Raw genomic sequence first — 23,712 nt, forward strand, 5'->3', positions numbered from 1 at the left:
GAGTCTAATGACCTATGTGCATATTACAAAACAAACCAAACAATGAAGAGGCATTTCATTAATATGCACAGGTCAGTTTGTTACGTTCCTCGGTCGGTAACCATGTTTATTTTAAGAAGGTGGCATTTAACATGATAAACAGCCCAGTGTTTAGAATTACCCGCTGAGAGGTCAGAGGAATTAAAGGAACACTTTTGTTATACATTCAGAATTGGGAGAATTACATTTGTTTTTCCTTCCTCCTAGGAATGATCGAACGAAAGTTCTAGTAATAAGTAAGCGAAACGAAACAGATGATATTTCATTTGCCAGGTGAGTTCGATGTGCTTTAAAATCACTTATCTCCTTCTCGAGAAGAAAAAATAAACGATCGAACAAATATCACTTTTGCAAGGGTTCGGTAGAAACACCTTACAATTTCAGTGGTCCTCAGTAAAAAGTATTAAAAATAGCAGGACAATGCGCTGAAAATATTTCACTTGTTATTAATGACTGTAATCAACTAATGACCATGATTAATTCACCGAATACAAATCGACTACGATCAAAGGATTATTGTACAACTAATGAATGTCAGTTGAGTCTGTGGGACGCACAATAAAACAAACTCTATGCCAGATTCTTTGTTCTTTCGTAAAGACGTCAGCTTAAAAAAGAAATTTCAAAAACAAAATTTGTAAGTTGATTACTTCACGACGGGTGACTGTCATCCTCGGAGACCCAGGGGCTGAGTCGATTTCAAGTTAGGGCATGTATAGCCCCTGGGGACATTGTCTTACAAGACTAGTTCAAAACGGTCGCAGTCGTTCTGCCATCTGATTGGTGCCAGAAAATCTTTGTGTTTTTCTGCCCAATCAGAGTGAAGTGTGCTTTAGAGTACTTTCGTGTGTTTTAACATGGTCATTATACTAGTAGCTCAGTTGCTCGCTATGTTTGTTTGGACCGTGCGAGGGAGATTTGCCTCAGGTGAAAAGTTTCAGTCTCAGCACACAATGTAAGAGAAATCGGTCAGATTGTCCGCGAAAATCGTACCGGAAATTATACTGAATACTTTCGCAGGTATCACTAGAGAACGTGTTTTAAAGTTTGCGAGGTTTGTATACAACACGATGGTTACAGTCATTGATATGTCGCTTTCAACGTTAAACGAGATTTAAGCTTAAATCTTTCTAGATTTTTTGCATAATTTGCTGTGACTGAAACTTTGCCAATCCCGTGAAGTTATTTCGTCGCACGGACCACGCAGGTATGTTGGGCAACTGGTACTTGTGCAACTTTCTGTGCGTGCCAAAATCTAATCTCATCTTCGCTTGAAAAATAAAGAAAAGCTAAGCGTGGAAACTTTTGCTTATTTGATGTGGGTAGATGACCCTGTACTACTAAATAATTTGGATATATCAACAAAGTTGAAATGGTAAATTGGCCACCGTAACGATTACAAAAGCTGACGTTTCGAGCGTTAGCCCTTCGTCGGAGCGAAGGGCAAACGCTCGAAACGTCAGCTTTTGTAATCGTTACGGTGGCTAATTTACCATTTCAACTTTGTTGATATATCCAAATTATTTCGTTACTCCCACCGACGCAGCCCAAACAGTTTCTTTCGAAACTATCTGCCTTTATTCACCTGTACTACTAAGCTGACATTTGCAATAAAGCAAACCCCGCCCTTTCCATCCAACATGTCTTGGTCTTTGGCTTTGTTTTTCCCATTGAAAACAGCATCGGATCGATTCCCAATGATCAAAGGTATTTAACTTGGTCTTCAACAATCGACATAAGAGGTGAAATGACAATGACCAAGGGACTAGAAGAGAATTTCAACACTCTAGACAGCAGTTGAAAGATTAACCTTTTTCCAAACCCCTTCGGTAACTGCCCGAAAACATCTTTCCTTCCCACGATCTTCTCGTTAATAAGTTTTTGATCAGATTTTAATTAGCTAACCGGAAACACAGCTAAGCTTTCTCTTAGCACTTGCTGGAGGTCGTCCACGAACTCAACGTTCTCTGCAACCTTGGCCGTATAGTGAACGACTTTACTACTAAGATAAGAATTTGGCGCGCACAAAAGGCAGAAAGCTACGTGGGCGAAAGCGCCAGTTGCTCGACATACCTGCGTGGCTCGTGCGACGAAATAACCACACGGGATTGGTAAAGTTTCAGTCACAGCAAATTATGCAAAAAATCTAGAAAAATTTAAGCTTTAATCTCGTTTAACGTTTAAAGCGACATATCAATGAGTGTAACCATCGTGTTGTATACAAACCTCGCAAACTTTAAAACACGTTCTCTAGTGATACCTGCGAAAGTATTCAGTATAATTTCCGGTAAGATTTTCGCGGACAATCTGACCGATTTCTCTTACATTGTGTGCTGAGACTGAAACTTTTCACCTGTAGCAAGTCTCCTTCGCACGATCCTAACAAACATAGCGAGCAACTGAGCTACTAGTATAATGACCGTGTTAAAACACACAAAAGTACTCTAAAGCACACTTCACTCTGATTGGGCAGAAAAAACACAAAGATTTTCTGGCACCAATCAGATGGCAGAACGACTGCGACCGTTTTGAGCTAGTCTTGTAAGACAATGTCCCCAGGGACTCTTCATGCCCTGACTTGAAATCAACTCAGCCCCTGGGTCTCCGAGGATGGGTGACTGTGTGATCTGTTTGAGAAAACTACAACAGAGTCAATTCCTGAGCAGGCTAGATAAATGATAAACGGCCACGAGGAAAGCAGTAACAAAAATACTATGGCTCTTCTTCGGCCAACAGCAAAAAGACATTTTTCTCTCTGTCTCCATCTTTGTCTTATTTATTCCTGAGGCCAGTCTTGTGGCAGCCATTTTTCAGTTCATACTTGACAGTTTTCGAACATGTCACTGCATTATTGTTTTCAGAATGTGGATGCACCATAGGTGTGTTAACTAATTGACAGATAGCTGAGTAGCAACGACGCCAATAATACGGAAAAAAAGGAAAAAATATATATCAGCGTCTTTTAATTTTCTTCCAACTGTTCTATGTTTTCGTATGCCACGTAATGTTCTCTTCGTTATTTGATGCTCCAAATCATGGCTGTTAAGGAGCTTATCATATCTTTCAGTCAGTAAGTGCTCTGTGATTTGTCAATTTAGCGGGCTGTATTTCACTGTACAACCCGGTTAATTCTCCACTGCTCTCTTCGCTCGCGCCCAGAAGTCCCAGCATCCACCGGGGTACGAAAAAAGAAACGGAAAAAAGGCTTCTGTTATGTCAAAGAAATATTTCTCGTCTTCGGCCAAAGAGGAAAAGTCTTTATTTTCAGCGAGATCTATATACGGTCATATGCGCGATGTGTTGTTTCATGTCGACGCACTATTTAGCAGGCTGTGCTTTTAAGCCTAGTTCCCACTAGCGACATAACGACCATAATCATAATCATAAGCACGAACATAAACATAAGTTTCTTATGTTCTTGTGGGAATGGCCGCTCTAAAAACGTAAAGAACGTGTTGCGAGTCTGGGCGCCATCTTGAAATGAACCGACCCGAAAGTACCAGACCTAGACTTTAATTGGCCAAAACACAATGATCCCTTTGCGTCATTATGCTTCTCATTATACACCGAATGCAAATATGGCGTCCAATTTGAATTGCCATTGTTCTGGACTGACTAGCCTCGTCTTCACGTGGAAATACAAAAGGATTATTACATGTACCAATTAAGCTAACCGCCTCCCGGTTAGTTTAATTGGTAGAGCGCCGGACTGTTGTGCGGGAGGTCGTGAGTTCAAATCCGGCCGGACCAACACTCAGGGTCTTCAATTACCTGAGAGGAAAGTGCTGCCTTTGTAATAATATCTGCAAATGGTGAGACGTTCTAGTCTTCTCGGATAGGGACGAATAAATGGAGGTCCCGCCTCCTGCAGGGTTGGGTTAGGAGACGTTAATTTCCCACACACGAGATTACTGTGTGATGGATGTCCTCCCCGGGGTGGGATGGGTGGGTAAAAAAGGGGCTAGGTGTCAATTGGAACGAAAGTTCTGTTCCTTTCTCTTGCCATTCCTCTGGCGAATGAATTAAACTTAAAACTAAACAAACTAAACTATGAGTGAGAGGCTAGTCAGTCCAGAACAATGGCAAACTATACATAATTATGCCATAATAAGAGATACATTTGTAGCCTTGCGCACTGTACATAGTTGTTTTTTTTTTTTTTAATTTATTTCAACATTATTGTAAATTACTGACCCATCACCGTAAATAATTGCCGAAAAGCCTTTTTAGGAGCAATTATTAAAGATTATCATTATCATAAGGAACGTTTTGTTAGAACGCTATTATGGACTCCATACACTGTTTTATAGAGCGCTCAAAATCGACGGTCGACACTGTAATGTAACACCGCTTTTCCCAACACTGTCACAATACGCTACTTGCATTGTAACACAACACCACTTTCCCGTCACGGTCACGTCCGCTCGTAACAAAACAACTTTACATTTCGTATTGTGAGCTTGAGAACGTCTGTGGATATTCATTTTCAACTACAATCAATTACGCTCAAATCGTAGCGGCCTCAGTTGGCCGGCACTTGCTTAGCAGGTGTCGTTACCTCCGATCGAAAACTTAAACATCATAGCCTGTAACTCCCGTGAGGCTTAGCGCTCACACTGTGCATGGCAAGAAAAACAATCGCCATGTTTGACATGTTTCTCTTAAGGCTGCAGAACTTGTACGGATTTTTGGATATTTTCCACGTTTACTAGTGGATAGCTCCAGTATGAGGTACGTTCATACACTAAAATTTGGCGGGAAATTTATGGCGATCCGATTTTTTTCGGATCCTGTCCGGGTTTTGTCAATCGGACGCAATCCGATCCAGGTTTTGTTAATCCGGTCCGATCCAATCCAGATTTTGTTAATCCGGTCCGGTCTGGTCTTGTCCGATCTGGTGCTGGTTTTGTAAACGCCCCTACATCTCTGACGGTCTTACTAACTATACCTTTTTTCCTACCGGCGAAACACGTCCCATTAAATCTCACTTGACCTGTGACACTAAAAACCTTATCTACTTAATTCAGTGTAACCGCTGTAACTTACAATACATAGGAGAAACTAAACGACGTTTAAAAGACCGTTTTAATGAACACCGCCGTACCATTGATAAACCTAACTCTAAATCTAAACCTACTACAGCGGCAGAACACTTCATTTCCTCTCCTAACCACTCTGCTCACGACATGGAGCCAATCGCCATCGAAAAAGTGTTTTCCAAGAGAGACTCGATACGCAAGGCCAGGGAAGCTTTTTTAATTTCAAGAGGCAACACTATTTATCCAGATGGCCTTAACGCTCGCGAAGAAATGTATTAGTTTCTTGTTATTTATCCAATTTACCTTACTTCATTTCTATTTTTGCTCACTATTTCTATTTTTATTGTTATCTCATTGTCAATCAAATTAGTTTTACATATTTCCGCTGTTACATCATACAGCTATCTATGAAGCATCACCCCAATTCTCTGTTAATTCCCACTGCACCTGAAGAAGGCTGGTTTGGCCAGCCGAAATATAGTGCTCCGTCTTAAAATTTACTTATCTACGTTGTATCGGTCTTGCCTCTATATTTATATTTCATATTCGTTATTTTGGGCCGATCAGATCATCGCTGATCCAACGTACAAGAGTAGGAGTATCGTCCACGGTTGCCTGCTGAACATTTCACAAAAAATTGGGTATTATTAAACTCTATGTCTGACTCATAACTCTGTACTTTTCTTATAGGCCTGTAAGCCTGCATGCAGCCCCTCAATATTACCACTGTGACGTTAAGAAATCCAGTTGGCCAGAGCTTTAGGTATAAGAAGAGCTTCCCATGTTTCATTATACACGAGAAGTAATGCTTGAAGGACATTTAAGGGATACCTACACGAGGTAGAACATAGGTTGAACATGGCGGAACTATGGTCGGGGTTATGAACGTTGTACTAAAATTTCGGTAAAGCGTTCAATACACATTAATACAAGCTATTATAACATTCATGTATGTTGCATGATATGTCCTATATAACCTTGTTCTATCAGTTACCTTTGTTCTATCTCATTAACCCCCATCTACCCTAATTCACCCATGTTCTACTACGTTTACCCCCATATACCCTTGATTAAACATGTTCTACCGCGTTAACTCTCATCTACCCTAGGTAACCCATGTTCTACTACGTTTACCCCCATCTACCCTAGGTAACACATGTTCTACCACGTTTACCCCCATCTACCCTAGCTAACCCATGTTCTACCAAGTTTACCCGCATCTACCCTTGGTTAGCCATGTTCTACCACGATAACCCTCATCTAACCTAGGTAACCCATGTCCTACCACGTTTACCAACATCTACCCTTGGTTAGCCATGTTGTACCACATTCATCCTCACCTACCCTGGGTAACCCATGTTCTACCACGTTTACCCCCATCTACCCTTGGTTAGCCATGTTCTACAACGTTTACCCCCATCTACGTTAGGTAATCCATGTTCTACCACGTTTACCACCATCTATCCTTGGTTAGCCACGTTCTACCACTGAATAAAGGCTGATAGTTTCGAAAGAAACTGTTTGGGGCTGCGTCGATGGGAGTAGCGAAATAATTTGGATATATCAACAAAGTTGAAATGGTAAATTGGCCACCGTAATGATTACAAAAGCTGACGTTTCGAGCGTTAGCCCTTCGTCGGAGCGAAGCCTTCGGAGCGAAAGCCCTTCGCTCCGACGAAGGGCTAACGCTCGAAACGTCAGCTTTTGTAATCATTACGGTGGCCAATTTACCATTTCAACTTTGTTGATATATCCAAATTATCACGTTCTACCACGTTGACCCTCACCTACCCTAGGTAACCCATGTTCTACCACGTTTACCCCCATCTACCCTTGGTTAGCCATGTTCTACTACGTTTTCCCCCATCTACCCTGGGTAACCCATGTTCTACCACGTTTACCCCCGTTTATCCTAGATTAGCGATGTTCTACCACGATAACCCTCATATATCCTAGGTAACCCATCTTTTTTCACGTTCACCCCATTTTCCTAAGTTTCAAGCCGTGTGAGACCTCGTAGGAATGATGGCTTATTACTAATCGCAACCAAAAAAAAACATGGATTAAGAGGCGTATTGAAGAACAAGTTGACGGCCTATAAAAGTCACTTGGAATGTAGAAAAGGCTGAGGGGATGAGAACTCCTATCGTCGACAGGAACTCTGCAACTGCGCGGAACATGGACAAATTGTTATTCGTTTTTGTTTACAAGTGTAATAAAAGCTATAAATCTAACTGATGTTGAGCTATCTGTGGAAAACATTTCCTTGTTATACACTTTTGTAATTAGGTCAAAATCATCATGACCACGTGGACAAAAGCCCTTTAATCTTTCATCTGGATAAGCTGCACAGATAGCTGCCGAGTTGGCGCACAAAAAAAAAAAATCAGTGTACACTCGTCTCAGTTCGGACTAACATAATAAGTGCACTGCTCGATTCTTTTTCCGCTACGATGCCTATATCGCCTGCGTTCGGCTCAGTTATAATCTTAAGAATGACCCCCTCGCACCACTTCAACTTGTTTAACTTTTGAAAATTGTGAAAAGAAGCGTTAAGTAGCGCTTCCAAAGTAGATTGAAAATCACTTTACATTTTCCTTTATTTTCCTCTGAATGGAAGAGAAGATAAAAGCCATGAGCAACCCTTCTAAAGCTGTACTTTATGCATGCTGTTCCCATAGACTTAATGCTATCTTTTTCACCCTGTACATCTCCGTTGCTTCTTTCTCTTCAGTATAACATCGCTCGTTTATCGTTTTATCTTGTAAAAACTTATTGAAGTAATAATTTGCCTTGAGTGTAATAAGTTTCAGGTCATTTAAGATTTGATAGACAATATAAGGGACTAGAAATTCGATTGATAACGCACTTACAAAAGAATTGATCAATTCTTTCTTAAGGGGAAAAGATGCCTAACTAAATTGCATTTCACAAAAGTTTAGATCAGAAACCTCGGGAAGGGTGACGGGATTCTTAACGATAACAAAAGTCCCACTTCGAGCATTTATGCAATTAGTTAGTTTACCCGAGAGAGAAACGCCCCTGGTATCACGACTAAGTAAAGTTACAAAGTAAAGTAATGCAAGTTTTTATTATTTAAGTTACTGTTTCTAAGTGAAGTCAATGGAAGAAGGTTTGGAGTGATATCTCTTAGGAAAATCCAATCACCTAAAAGTATGACCTAGTACAACAAAACTATTTAACTACGGGTCACTATTATAAGCCAGCCAGATCTGTTTTTCATTTTACAGAGGACATTTCACCACCAATCAGAACTGTAAACCAGATTGATCATCTCTCAGGCGGTACTGTATGTTCTGGTAAATTTTTTGTAATTGTTAAAAAAAAAAACCATGGATTTACAGGCGTATTGAACATCAAATCGACGGCTTACTAGTACAATATTTTGCGAAACGAAACGAAACGAAACCAGGCGAGGTGTTACCAAATTAAAAGAATAATGCAGATATATTTTCTAATAAGTTAAAGGTAACTTTCACGAGGATTTTGGAGAAATCTTCAATTAATGAGAAGGATTTTTATTCATTTTGCAAAGTAGTAAGATAAGAAGAGTTACTATTTTTTGAAATCAACTATTTTCACCCTGCGGAGAAAACTTGACGCCTTTCATGTCACAAAAGTACATTTAACCATTTCAAACCAGTATTTGACCGAGGACTTTTACCTTCTTTTATTTCTTAAATCGTATTTAAGTAAATGCGAAATTGACCATTTTCACCATTCAATAACAATGTTTTTCTATTCAGGTCGCAAAAATACGTTAAAAAGTCACTAACCGAGGGCAAATATGCTATTTTAAAAAACATCAAATATCCAAGGGCAACTATCAGACCGATAAACACTCTATTGTCTTTATTGTTCACCACTAAATATTCTTCTTCGTGCTAGTTGAAAAACAGCCAAAACCCACTAATCCATATCAATCAAATATTTATTCATGCGTACAGCTTGTCACAAATGTCAGTGATTCAGCAGAAAATCGGTTACCTAGGGTAGATGAGGGTTAACGTGGTAGAATATAGGTTAACCAGGGTAGATGAAAGTGAATGTGGTAGAACATGGGTTACCTAGGATAGACGGGAGTAAACGTGGTAGAACATGGGTTACCTAGGGTAGATGAGGGCGAACATAGTAGCATATGTTTAACCAAGGGTAGGTGGGGGTAAACGTGTTAGAACATGGGTTACCTAGAGTAGACGGGAAAAAACGTGAGAGAACATGGGTTACCTAGGGTAGATATGGTTGAACGTGGTAGAACATGATTAACCAAGGGTAGATGGGGGTAAACTAAGTAGAACATGAGTAAATGAGGGTAAATGAGGGTGAACGTGGTAGAACATGGTTAATCAAAGGTAGATGGGGGTAAACTGGGTAGAACATAAGTAAATGAGAGTAGATGGGGGTGAACGTGATAGAAAATGGCTAACCTTGGTTACTTCACTTTCATCTACCCTAGTTAACCTATATTCTACCACGTTAACCCTCATCTACCCTAGAAAACCGATTTTCTACTGAATTAATGACATTTGTGACAAGCTGTACGCATGAATAAATATTTTATTGATATGAACAATCTATTTTGACCGAAATCCTTCACCAAAGAAGAGACGAACCTGTGCGAGAGAAATGCAACTTTGTTAACGATTTGACTCAAGAGGACGAAGATTTCCTGCAAAATCTGCCTTTCACGATAAGTGTTCCTTCATTCAATGTTCTGGTGGTTCATGGCGGACTACTGCCAGGGATACCTATTGAACAACAAGATCCTTTGGGTATGATGTTCATCAGAAACTACATCCCAGAGAAGTTCAAGGAACAGCAGGAATCGAGGAGGGCTTGCCATGGGCGTCAACGTGGAACGGTCCTCAGCATGTAGTATTTGGACACGATGCTCGCCGAGGTGTCCAGCAGTATAAATATGCTACTGGGATTGACTCTGGATGTGTATATGGGAATTATCTGACTGGCATCTTGATAGAAGACGGAGTCTGGGATAACAGGAAATTAGTACAAGTCAAAGCAAGGAAAAAGTGTACTCTAAAAGAGAGTTGACTGTTGTCGTGCTTTACTGTTAAGATGGAAAGAATGACGTTCTATTTTTGAGAACTTCAGTCGATTTAAGTATTCATTAGTATGACGGTAAATTTTTACAACAAAAATTAAATTTTACCCTAACACTTTTCAAGATTCACATATTGATGCAATAGTTTGAAAAGACCCCAAACTTTTAGCCTGTGGAGCTGGCATAATTTTGGCATGCAATTACTCACCATTTTCTTGGTGAAAATTATAGCTGCCATCTTTGATATTTTATGACAGCAGGCTGTTGTTGTTTTGGAATTACTCTCTGCCTGCATCAGATGTAACTGCAATCATTTCTCTAACCCAGATAATTCCTAATTTGCACCTTTGTAATGAACTTTTCAAGAAATGATTTTACTCCATAGACACACAGACTTATTTGGTTGGATAATTCAGCATTACAGAATGGTTAACAATCTTTTTCTTGAGAACACAACGCCAGGGGTTACAAGTCCAATCATTATTACGGCTGCATTGAACTTGGACAGTCAGACAAAACCAACTCTAGTGAGGTAAATATTTATTTCAGCACAGTTGGCACACACCTTAATGTGAAAAATTGAAGACTGTCTTCCTGATTCAAATCTATGAATAACGTCACAGAGCAAGAGAGCAACTGTTAACATTGTGCCCCAAATTCTTCAAATATCTTTTCCACAACCTTTTCTTTTCTATCCATACAGCCTTAAAAATTAATTTTAAAAAATGAATTGAAATATTTACACTGCACATGAATCACTCTTTACTCTCACTTCCATTTAAATTCCAAGAAAAAATTATATAGAAAATGGTCAGCAAAATCCATAAGGATATCTTTCCCAAGTCAAATTTCTTTATCTGTTGGTAAATTATGATAAATATTATCTCAATATTTTTATACAAAAAAGAATAGAGAAAAAGCTTAACTGAATAGAATAAGCGACCTTTATATAATAGACTTGCAGTAAGCTGTATTAATTGAATAATCAGCACTATCTCTTTAGTCTGTTAACACCTATTAACCTGGCATAGTTATTTCATGAAATCACTGATCTTCAAAAATGGATGTTTAATCCACCTTAATCGATGTTTATAGATCAATTAACAAAAGCAATCAAGGAGTGTTCATTTAAAAAAATAGGCATGATTTTTATCAACCTATAATTAATGATCACTAAATGCTGATATTTTGTAATTTCATCAATTATTAGAAATTTAATATAAGTCATTAACATCAAAATTATCAATAGTTATGCAAGGAAACCTTGCAATAAAAAATTTTGGCCTGCAATCAAGCTGAATTAACTGATAATTTTTCATTTGTACCCCAATCCTTATCACCTTGCTTTGCTTAACAATTTACTAAATGAACTGTGGATTATGAAGGTAAAACAATTATGATCTGCATTTTTTTTTTGTTGCTTTAAGGTTTAGAATCCATACATTTCATTAAAAAATGTGTTTCGACAGCAATCTAACTGATCCTCTTATACAATAAGTCAAGCAATGACACTGTACAGAACTTTGAGATAACTTAAGAATATATAAATATGCAAAACAAGAAATATGTCTAATGTTCTAAAGATAATATTTTATACCTAATCTTAAGGCTACTCCTTGCTAAAAGGGTATAATATTAAACAGCTTTCAAGGGCTGCACCAAAGACACCATTTACTGGATGGTTCTGATAAAAAAAAATAAGATTTTATACAGTACCCATGGAAAAATTCTCAATCAATCTCTACGTTTCTTAAACCAAGATTGACAGTGCTGGATTCCAAGACCAGGACAAAGGAAATTACTCCAATGTCAACTATTTTTTAAGTCACCAATTACCAACCTAACCTAACATTATAAAACTGTCCCCAGAATAAAAAATTCCTTGCTTGTATACCTCTCTCTACTTGTAAGTCTTCTGCTTGAATATGTATGGATTTTACAAAGAGAAATTCCTTTTTGACCACTCATGGAAATGAAAGGGTAACATATAGCATAACCTGCCAGTTTACACTTTATGTTAAATATGAATTTACCAGACCAGTACTCTCTAAAATTATGGCATCTATAGAGATTCTTCATGACAACACACATTGGAACATTTATATTACTGTCATGAAAGCAGATTTGATGATAGGAACTCTTGCATGATGGTACGGAGCATTTTGTACAACAAGCAGATCTCTGACATGTGTGTTTGGTAGCAAGATCTGCTCATATTTACTTTATGGCACAACTCAGCTCTCTAAGATGAAACTGCCTCAAAACACCTTTCCAGCAGATAGTAACTAAAGTGTACTGTAGCCTTGGTGCACTCTTCACAGTGGGGTCGTAGTGATACCTTTGTTATTTTGATCATGAGGACTTTTATCCAAATCAGGAATGGCCAGATTGCCCGTCTCTTCCTCAGGTTCATTTTTACAAGAAGAACAACAGTTCAACTGTCCAAAATCATCCTTTGGACCAATCACAGAGCATATGGACAAGAAGCCAAAAGTTGAAAAAAGCCAACTGAAGACCATAACTAACATCAAGAATTGTCCCAGCTGAAAGTACACCAAGACAGAGGCTTGCATCATCATCAAACCTAAATCAAACAAAAGTGCAATTTATTAGACTACAATTTATTCACCTACCAGTCTGCTCAGAATATGAACTTGTTGATTGAGTTAGGTCAGGCCAGAGCACAAAATATTTTGCTCAATTTTAAGAACTCAAGTCAAATATTTTCCAGTCCAACCTCATGCAACTCAATTGGTTAGTACTTTAGATAATGATGCTCTTACTATTTCTTCTTCTTTTCTTGCTCTTTTTTTAATTCCAATTTTTATAATGTTTTGGCTTGAAGATAAAGAGGACTATATAGGTCATACAGTAAAACAAAGAACTTCTACTTTAGGATTTATCCTCTAAGACAATGATCATAACTAGGAATTGCCTACCTGTTAAGAATGTTGTAAGAGCAGCCATCGTGATGGCTGATCCAATGTGCTTCAGAGAGTAACGCACTCTGGTATCTCTCTGACTTTTGTCTGGTGCAAGTCTGTAAGCCACCCCATAATGCATTGTGAAGTCAATAGACAGACCCGCTGCCACTGACACCACAATAGACTCCAAGATATTCAACTGCCAGCCGGCCAGCACAAGACACCCAATGGTTATGGAAATAATTCCAATGATGGTGATGATTGCATAGATGCTGATGAAGATGTTGAGGGTTGTAAGCAGCATGACTCCAAATGATACAGCAACAGAGATTCCCAATGAAGAGTACGTGCCTTCCGACAGTCCCATCTGAAGAGCATAGAGGTCTAGATTCCTGCATCCAACCCAACCCTTATCCAATCCTGTTGGAGCTTTAGCCATTTCTTTGTCAAACCAAGATGTCACGCTCTTCCAGAAGTCATCCATAGCAGTAAAGCTGGTGGTAAATGATTGATCTGAGATTATTAGGAAATGAAAACCAACCATTTTCCCCTGTTGGTCAAACAAAACACCTGTGTTGCGCAAGAATGAAGCCAGTCTCAAACAGTCCTCTGCAGTATCGGCTGGAAATGGAAAAGAAGCATTGACCCCACAACATGCCGTTCCTGGTGAGGTACAAGTTTTAATGGATACTTCTATAGGGCACATATCAAAGAAAGGGAAAGCGGCAAAAAATGGTTGGTCTTCAATGGACTCACATAAGGAACGAAGGAACTTTTGACCAGCAGAACTGAACAGACTTGATTTATCGAAGCTTTCATCCAGTTGAAGGGTTCCGTAGTCATCCGGGTTAAGATGATTTCCATTATCTTCCGGTTTTATTCCCCAGAAGAGTTCTAGCCACATGCCACTATTCTGCTGTGAACTGGCAAATCTAAAGTAGCTTTTATAGTTTAAGTCATAATTTTCAAGTGGATGTGATGAAGCAAACACTTGGAAGTTTCTTGTATTTGGTAGCTGCAGACCTGGTTTAACAAAAGTAACACACAGAAAACCAGCTGTAAGACACACTAAAAGGGCAATCCATAAATAACGTAACTTGATCACCACTTTGGGTAAACAATCTTCAAACACCTTTGAACTGGCTGTTTTGAAAAACCTTGTGGCTGATATTAACAAAGAACATGGAAAGTCAATGACTTGCAGAAAACAAATGTTTCTCTCATTTCGATTGATGGGACTGTTTACTTCAGGAATTATGATGTTGCTTTCTGACTTGACTTGTGCTACAGGTGCAGTAATCTGAAGTGACTGAACCGTCTCTGGCACCACCTCCATGTTTAAATGTCCACCTGTGTACTTCAACACCCACTTCTCGTGCAAAGCAACAACAGCTGGGAAATATGTTATCATCAGCAGGTAATTTGTAAAAATGGATGTTCCAGCAAACAGTCCAAACAACCTAATGGCAGTAATGGAGGAAGATACTCCAGCGAAAAATGCTGATGCTGTTGTCAAGCTTGTGACAAGCATGGAGAGGGCAGCGTAACGCAGAGTTTTCAATGTCAACTGCATGATGTTTGCATGAGGATTAGCAGCACATGTCTGTCTCCATATGTCATAGTACACAAACGCATCATCGGCTCCAATGCCCACCAAAAACACCAGCGTAGTAACATTCAGAAAAGGAAAGAAGTCTATTTTGAAAACCATTGTGTAAAGAGAATATGAAAGACCAATTGCATAAATAATGCAAAAAAGGCCAGTGAAAGTGAGAATGAAAGAACCCAAGAAAAACCACATGATAAGGAAAACAAATATCATAGCCAGAGCAGGGTAGATGACCTCAGTGAGAAGTTTAATACGAAAAAGATCAAACTTGTAACCCTTAAAATAAAAAGAAGCCAGTTTTATCCCTTCTCTTCCAGGGACACTATCTTTTAACTGCCCAAACAACTCATCATATAAGTCCTCCTCAGATAAGTCCTCACCAGACACTGGTGGGATAGATGATGTATATTTCAGAAACATATCATTGGATGGACTCATCTCATTGTCTGTTAGATACTGGAAAATATTGTACACTGCGTTGTATTTGGTGCAATTGGCTGGAACACCCTCACAGCTGGAAGAAGCACAGTTCTTCTTCAGGGTTTGTTTCACAAAGTAAGGGTGGCATCGAAGCAACAAATTCTTAACATAAGAAACATCCTGATCAGTTATGTCTTGGCATTTTGTGCGGTTATTAAGCAGTGCAATATAGTTTCCAAGAGAAAAGCTTGAGTAACACTGATATGTCATTCCATCAGAAATTCCGAGGCAGTATTCCACATATAAGGAGCTGGCATTCAAAATAGAATTCTCTATGGCACAAGCATCTTTGAGCTTGCCTGCTACAAACAAATTTTCATTGCCACCTGATGCCTCAAAAACAAACATCATTCTTACATGCAGATCTGATGACAGTGGACGTTCAAGTGTGTTTTGAGATGATCGACGCCTTCGCTTTAGAGATGACAAGACATTGTTCTGCTGGCCTCCAGTTTGTGACTGGGGAGGTTGATATGACCAAACCCGAGGGAAGTCATAAAATTTTTTAATTGCCACCATCTTGTTACTGAGTTTTGTACCCCTTGGTTCAAAACCCTTGAAAAGAACAAATTACGTGAGAGAATCAATCAATCATACCTCAATAAGAGAGATGAAAGGGCTATGTTCACTAAATGACATTTAATGACTGATTAAATTCAATTGTATTCACTGTCAGCATCACCCTTGAATCCAATATATAGTTCACAAGAAGAAATATGATGATCACCAATTCAAGAAGCTGCTGATTGTAAAAAAAAATTCTTGTCAATATCATAGGAAATGTAAAAAGAACAGTATGGAGAATATGAATATGAACTATTCAGGATTAGGTATACTGGGTTATTACAAGAACTTACAACTGACACAATTAATACTAACAGTAGGAGGATTTTAACTGATGGATAATTCATTCTTACCTTTATTGGGTCACTAAAGTCAGGCAATGGAGGGCCTCCCAGGGATGGAAAAACTGACACCAAAATAAGGATAATAACAGTGGCTGGAATGAGCAGGGCCAGGCACAGTGCTAAGGCATCATGCTTTGTAAACCTGGGTCTGAAAAACAAAAATTGATCACTAATAAAATAATTAATCACTGGCAACATCAACCGTTTAACTCCCATGAGTGACCAAGACAGAATTTCTCCTTACAATATCAATATAAATCAAGCAGACAAGAGATGAGAATAGAGAAAAATATCAGTTAGGGGATTATTAGCTGATCCAATTCCAGATTCTCAGAACTAACATATTAAGATTGGATGGTAACATTAAGGAGAATTACTAATGAGATCTTGGGAGTGAAACAGTTTTAATACAAGTAGTGATGTGAAGATTGCCAATTGAAAATTTATATCAATTAAACTATAAACAACAATCTTCCACTCATCAGAAGCTCGTCAAAGCTGTCTGCGTCTCCAGGGGCTGGTTGTTTACAGATATAATACCTGCATCAAAGTTAAACACCAAAAAAAAAAAGGTATCTACTTGAATGATGATGGCATGAAAATTCTAGCCTCGAGTTTTATAAGGCAGGCATTGAAAGTAAAGATCAAAGCAGGAAAACACAAGCGAGAGCGGGACCCGCTCTGGTTGCTAGCACAAACTCTGAAGAAGATAATCCGCACCTTGTTAGCAAGTTAGATTTAGACGGTCATTTCACATATGGCTGGTCTCTGTTAAACGCTGATGTGTTAAGTGAATTATCCAAAAATAGGGGTTTTAAGTTAGCTGCCCTTAACATTACTAATATTCCCCGCCATATCCAGGAATTGCGGATTTATATGAATTCAAAATGTATTGATATTCTTGCAGTTGATGAAACTCGTCTCAATGATACCATATCTAATGGGGAAGTTACAATACCAAGCTATGTCCTGAAGAGAAATGATAGAAATAGAGATGGAGGGGGTGTCACCTTTAATATCCTGAATACTATCAATTATGAATGCTTATTTGAACTTGAGTGGGAAAGCCTCGAGAGGAAATGGCATTAGGGTAATTCAACCCAAGGTTAAATCTTTTATTGTGAGTACGTGGTATACACCTCCACGTTCTCATGCAGACGCAATGAAGGATTTTGAACTTCTTGATCAGCAAATCAAATCGCTGGGGCTAGAGGTAAATATTTTGGGAGATTTAAATTGTAATGTGGCTGCTTACCCACTAAAATCACATACAAAGAATCTTCTGGAAATTTGCAACCTTTACCAATACCACCAGCTGATAAATGAACATACCGGTATCACTGAAAAAGCTGCGACTACTATTGATTTATTCCTAACAAATAACAAGGAAATTTTTTATGCATTCTGGGGTCTGTCACATTGGAATAAGTGACCATCCTCTTATCTATGGAGTTATACAATTTTATATTCCCAAAGGGAAACCAAAGATTGTAGAGTCGTGACAGTTTGGGAATTTTGATGCAAATTCATTCTACACCAACCTTTACTTAGCACCTTGGCACCTAGTTCATCTGGAAGTTAATCCAAATCATGCCTGGGAAATTTGGTCAGGTTTTTTTTGAGAAATGTGTGACTTCCATGCACCAAAACATAAAAGGAAAGTAAGAAATAATCATGCTCCCTGGCTAACACCAGAGATAAAAAGGATGATGTTTGAGAGGGACAAACTGAAAAGGGCTGCAATTATCAACAGTTCAGATGCTCATTGGACAGAGTATAAGATTGCTCGAAACAATGTTATTCTAATATCAGGAAAGCAAAAACTAACTACTATAAAAGATATTTCAAAACAAATCTAGGGGATATTAAGAAATCATGGAAAGGAGTAAATTCAATAGTAGGCCGAAGTTTACCAACTGAAATAAATAGAATAGATGTTGGAGATAACTCAGTACTACCCCATTAGAAATCTCTAATGCTCTTAATTATCACTTTACCCACATTGGGCCTAGGTTAGCCGATAACAGTCCCAAAACTAGTGTTTGTTTCGGGGACTATATTATGCCATCGGAGTCTAGTTTTACCCTGAATGAGACTCACTGCGGTGTTGTTCACCATTTAGTGAGTTCCCTTTGAGTCGACAGGGCTACGGGCATAGATGGTATTTTCTGCAAGGCTTTTGAAAGAAGCTTCTCCTGAAATCGTGCCTTCTCTCACCCATATAATTAACCTATCCATTAGGTGTGGGTATTTTCCTGACCAGTGGAAAATTTCCAAAGTATTACATCTATATAAGGAGGATATTAAGTCTGATCCTAACAACTATAGACCTATATCTATTCTACTAGTTGCCAGTAAAATAATTGAAAAGGTTGTTTTCAAACAAGTCTATGAATACCTAACTCGCAATAATTTTCTGACAGTACCGATGCATTCTACTTTAACTGCCTTGCTTAAGAAAAGCCTTTCATACGGTTGACCACAGCATATTGTTGAAAAAGCTGCTGCAGCTTTATGGTCTCGGCCCGCATGCAGTTCAGTGGTTCAAATCATACCTATCAAATCGCTTTCAGAGTACTTATGTAAATGGAACTCTATCAGACTATCTTCATGCCTTTAAAAGCACACACAACCCACAATTCCTCTATTTGCTCCGACGAAGGGCTAACGCTCGAAACGTCAGCTTTTGTAATCGTTACGGTGGCCAATTTACCATTTCAACTCTGTTGATATATCAAAATTATTTCGTTACTCCCACCAACGTAGCCCCAAACAGTTTCTTTCGAAACTATCAGCCTTTATCTTCCTGTTAGTTGCGGGGTCCCACAAGGTTCTGTACTTGGACCCTTGTTGTTTCTCATTTATATAAATGACCTACAAGAATGCAAGCTGTCATCATCTGCACTCATGTATGCTGATGACACCTCGCTTGCCCTTTCCGCTTAGGACCCCGCAACACTTGAAGAAAAGTCAAACAAAGACTTGGATGAGGTTCAAAAGTGGCTGAAATCCAATAAACTCACATTAAATGTCAAAACACAAAATATATGATAATTGGAAGCCACTACCAACTAAGGCATTTAAATGGTGACTTATACATTACTGTTAATAGTCAACAATTGACTCAGGTGACTAATTATACATATATGAGAATAGAGATTGATGAGGCATTGGGGTGGCAATCCCATGTAGATGCCATCTGTAAAACGGTATCTGCAGGTACAGGGGCCTTAAAATGTATTCATTCCCTGGTGCCTCACCAAACCCTACTGAAAATGTATGATGCTTTAGTCGCTCCTTATTTTGATTATTGCTCCGAAGTCTGGGGATGTATAGGAAAAGGCCTGTGTGACAGACTCCAGAGATTGTAAAATAGGGCTGGGAGAATTCTAACATTTAGTGATTATAATACAAGATCTGTGGATATCCTCCAAGACTTGAGATGGGATACACTTGAGCAAAGATGCTCTAAACAGCTCGCAATTAGTGTTTTTAAATCTCTAAATGACTTTTACCGTGAGAGTTTAAAGAACATCTTTAAAGCAACCTCTGGGGTTCATTCTTACAATGTGCAAGGTGCCTCGAACAACATTTTTGTACTACAGCCCCATACTGAATCTGCTAAGCGGGCTTTTAGCTATAGGGGAGCAGTCATGTGGAATGGCCTAGAAAATGTGCTTAAAGATGAAATAAATCTCAACTCTTTCAAGTCTGCCCTGTCTTCTTGAACCATGCCTTGACGGAGTTGAGATTGAATTTACTTCAGTTATTTAATGTACCTTTAAGGTTGATTGATTCTTGTGTAATTAATTATAGGATAAATTTTCTTAATATATAGAAATATTTTAGCATCAATGTAGTTTCTTTCAAAAATTTTTGTTATGTAAACAGCCCACTGGAAGAGCATTTTTTAATGTTTAATGAAGTGATACCGTTAATAAAGCTTGATTGATTGATTGAGAAAGAAAGTATGAAACAAAAACACTCGAAAAATCTTAATTTCTTGTAATCAGGTTTCTTTGCCGCATCAAATAACCTGCTTCGTAGTCCATTACCCAACTAGTAGCTGGGAAGCACAGGTTTGAATCCTCGCAAAGTCTAAATGGTTTCAAGCTTTTTTGCTGCTATTTCTTTATGGGCAATCAACTGCGAGGATGACGTCTTCGTTTATACTGTCTCATAAATTATTGTAAAACTTATTCTAAATTCGACTTTATTTTTTACGCTCTACTTCGCGTAATTCACAAAGCAGGGGTCTGCATTATAGGTGGTTTGCAACAAATCTCTGGAGACACAGGTAACAATGGTGAAAGGAACAAATGCTGGTGGACGAACAAAAGAAGCTAATAAGATATCCATTAAACAACAAACATATGAAAGACATATATATGAACTGCGGTTATGAAACGTACATGTGCACGATCCTTCGCAGTAAAGCACTATTTAAGCAATAGTGAAAATCAGACCTGAAAAAAATTCAGGCCTGTATGGGATTCGAACCACTGACCTCTGCGATACTAGTGCAGCGCTCTACCAATTGAGCTAACAAGCCAACTGGGAGCAGGCCATCAAATTAATTCGACATAAACCCGTAAGATGATAAATCAAACAACAAACATATGAAATACATATATATGAAATACATATGTATATCCCGTACAGGCCTGGATTTTTTTCAGGTCTGATTTTCACTATTGCTTAAATAGTGCTTTACTGCGAAGGATCGTGCACATATACGTTTCATAACCGCAGTTCATATATATGTATCATTCATATGTTTGTTGTTTGATTTATCATCTTACGGGTTTATGTCGAATTAATTTGATGGCCTGCTCCCAGTTGGCTTGTTAGCGCTGCACTGGTATCGCAGAGGTCAGTGTTTCGAATCCCGTACAGGCCTGAAATTTTTTCAGGTCTGATTTTCACTATTGCTTAAAAAGTGCTTTACTGCGAAGGATCGTGCACACGTACGTTTCATAACCGCAGTTCATATATATGTATTTCATATGTTTGTTGTTTGATTTATCATCTTACGGGTTTATGTCGAATTAATTTGATGGCCTGCTCCCAGTTGGCTTGTTAGCTCAATTGGTAGAGCGCTGCACTGGTATCGCAGAGGTCAGTGTTTCGAATCCCGTACAGGCCTGAATTTGTTTTTCAGGTCTGATTTTCACTATTGCTTAAATAGTGCTTTACTGCGAAGGATCGTGCACATATACGTTTCATAACCGCAGTTCATATATATGTATTTCATATGTTTGTTGTTTGATTTATCATCTTACGGGTTTATGTCGAATTAATTTGATGGCCTGCTCCCAGTTGGCTTGTTAGCTCAATTGGTAGAGCGCTGCACTGGTATCGCAGAGGTCAGTGGTTCGAATCCCGTACAGGCCTGAAATTTTTTCAGGTCTGATTTTCACTATTGCTTAAATAGTGCTTTACTGCGAAGGATCGTGCACATATACATAAGATATCCATTGTTTACGTCCACCAACAAGGCGGCCCTGACGTAACGTGCAAACCACCTATACAGCACAAAAGCCCAGATGTAAACTCATATTTCAAAAAGGCAGTATTATTACGATCAACAACTGATTTAAAAAAATACCCATTACGTTAAGAAGCTCTAGCTCATTTGACGATCGATTCTGATCGATTCGAGTCCAAAATTAAGTTACATGTCTTACACGATAACCGCGCGATAATCTTGTAAAATAAACGAAATCCAAAACTTTGCTTAATTGTTTTCGAAGAATGTAAATCTTCATCATTAGAATGGACCATCATTAAGAAGTATTGGAACAGCTGTTGTGAGCGAAATGGGCAAGTCTATGCTTGCAACTAGATCAAAATGGAAAATCCGCTGAAGTATTAACTTGGCCCTTCGTAAATAAATCCAAAACACTCATGGCATTGTACCTTGAATTTGAAGAACAGGTGGCTACAACCTTGACCATTCTCTTACAAGCGTCGTATTAAAATTAAAATCCGAAGAATGCCCACCGATCGTCTCCTGTGTTTCCGGGTTTGTTGTGAGATTATGTCGCGTAAGTCTCGGGGTCTGGGGCGAGGAGACGCTCAGCACAATAATTCTTGCGTTTCCAAGTGCGACTCCTTCAAAAGTAAACGAGACATTCCACGCAAAGAGCGCTTCCGACGTTTCTTTTTTCTTTTGGTAATAAAGATTTAAATTTTGATCACTCAATTTCGAACGTTAAAGTGAAGTGAATTTAAATCCCAGAGATGCATTCGATTTTAAACCTACGTTGAGCAAGACTCGGGAGGGCGAAGGAAGTTGAGTCTAATGACCTATGTGCATATTACAAAAACAAACCAAACAATAAAGAGGCATTTCATTAATATGCACAGGTCAGTTTGTTACGTTCCTCAGCTGGTAACCATGTTTATTTCAAGAAGGTGGCATTTAACATGATAAACAGTCCAGTGTTTAGAATATTACCCGCTGAGAGGTCAGAGGAATTAAAGAACACTTTTCGTATACATTCAGAATTGGGAGATTTACATTTTTTTTTCTTCCTCCTAGGAATGATCGAACGAAAGTTCTAGTAATAAGTAAGCGAAACGAAACAGATGATATTTCATTTGCCAGGTGAGTTCGATGTGCTTTAAAATAACTAATCTCCTTCTCGAGAGGAAAAAATAAACGATCGAACAAATATCACTTTTGCAAGGGTTCGGTAGAAACACCTTACAATTTTAGTGGTCCTCAGTAAAAAGTATTAAAAATAGCAGGACAATGCACTGAAAATATTTCACTTAATATCAGTGACCGTAATTAACTAATAACCGTAATTAATTCACCGAAAACAAATCGACTAGGATCAAAATGAATGTCAGTTGAGTCGGTGGAACACACAATAAAACAAACTCTATGCCAGATTCTTTGTTCTTTCGAAAAGCCGTCAGCCAGCGCACAAAAGAAATTTCAAAAACAAAATTTGTAAGTTGAATACTCCATAAGCTAGAATTTTTAAGGTGACAGGTGACTGTGTGATCTGTTTAAGAAAGCTACAACAGTGTCAATTCCTGAGCAGGCTAGATAAATGATCAACGGCCATGGAGGAAAGCGGTAACAAAAATACTATGGCTCTTCTTCGGCCAACAGCCAAAAGACATCTTTCTCTCTGTCTCCATCTTTGTCTTATTTAATCCTGAGGCCAGTCTTGTAGCAGCCACTTTTGACTTCATACTTGACAGTTTTCGAACATGTCACTGCATCATTGTTTTCAGAATGTGAATGCACCGTAGGTGTGTTAACTAGTTGACAGAGTAGCTCAGTAGCAACGACGCCAATAATACGGAAAAAAGGAAATAAATATATCAGCGTTTTTTAATTTTCTTCCAATCGTTCTATGTTTTCGTATGCCACGTAACGCTCTCCTCGTAATTTGATGCTCCAAATCATGGCTGTTAAAGGAGTTTATCATGTCTCTTAGTCAGTAAGTGCTCTGTTACTGGTCAATTTAGCGGGCCGTATTTCACTGTACAGCCCGATGATTAATACGCCAATCATCCTTATCGACGAACCGGCTTGAGATATCAGCTCTCTCGTTGAGTGACCTTGGAATCCACTGCGCTTCCAAGGCAATACCGTGCGAAAAACAAAAAC

At 38.7% G+C, this 23,712-nt stretch overlaps 2 protein-coding genes, 1 long non-coding RNA gene and 1 pseudogene across 3 annotated transcripts in view; 2 read left to right on the forward strand and 2 right to left on the reverse strand.

Annotated features, from left to right (window-relative positions):
• Window positions 1-4,435: 4,435 nt before the first annotated feature.
• Window positions 4,436-14,514, forward strand: LOC111326160 (uncharacterized). Its single transcript, XR_015994544.1, has 3 exons — window positions 4,436-4,770; window positions 5,769-5,982; window positions 14,376-14,514. It is a non-coding gene; the product is annotated as an uncharacterized LOC111326160 (long non-coding RNA).
• LOC111326157 (protein dispatched homolog 1-like) lies at window positions 10,685-22,153 on the reverse strand. The gene is made up of 4 exons (XM_022930096.2): window positions 22,002-22,153; window positions 16,092-16,230; window positions 13,101-15,729; window positions 10,685-12,745 (listed from the first exon to the last, which is right to left on the reverse strand). The coding sequence occupies exons 1-4, from the start codon at window positions 22,037-22,039 to the stop codon at window positions 12,477-12,479; spliced, it is 3,075 nt and encodes a 1,024-aa protein (XP_022785831.2). The 5' UTR covers window positions 22,040-22,153; the 3' UTR covers window positions 10,685-12,476.
• A 299-nt stretch (window positions 22,154-22,452) lies between these two features.
• LOC148718282 (uncharacterized) overlaps window positions 22,453-23,712 on the reverse strand; it is a 2,697-nt pseudogene continuing 1,437 nt past the window's right edge.
• Window positions 22,537-23,712, forward strand: part of LOC111326168 (protein dispatched homolog 1) — a 10,115-nt gene continuing 8,939 nt past the window's right edge. The window contains exons 1-2 of the mRNA XM_022930106.2: window positions 22,537-22,552; window positions 22,627-22,692. The gene's annotated coding sequence lies outside the window, so the exon portion shown is untranslated. The remainder of the gene's footprint in view (window positions 22,553-22,626; window positions 22,693-23,712) is intronic.

This window comes from Stylophora pistillata, chromosome 13 (assembly GCF_964205215.1).
Source record: "Stylophora pistillata chromosome 13, jaStyPist1.2, whole genome shotgun sequence".
Lineage (NCBI taxonomy): Eukaryota > Metazoa > Cnidaria > Anthozoa > Scleractinia > Pocilloporidae > Stylophora > Stylophora pistillata.

What these genes read in the sequence shown, in the direction of transcription:
- LOC111326157 (XM_022930096.2), bottom strand. Translation starts at nt 22,039, where the DNA reads ATGGTCAAGGTTGTAGCCACCTGTTCTTCAAATTCAAG. An exon ending in ACCTGTTCTTCAAATTCAAG is followed by an intron (nt 16,231 to 22,001) that starts GTACAATGCCAT and finishes TTTGTTTTTCAG; the next exon opens with ACCCAGGTTTACAAAGCATG. An exon ending in ACTTTAGTGACCCAATAAAG is followed by an intron (nt 15,730 to 16,091) that starts GTAAGAATGAAT and finishes GTTCTTTTCAAG; the next exon opens with GGTTTTGAACCAAGGGGTAC.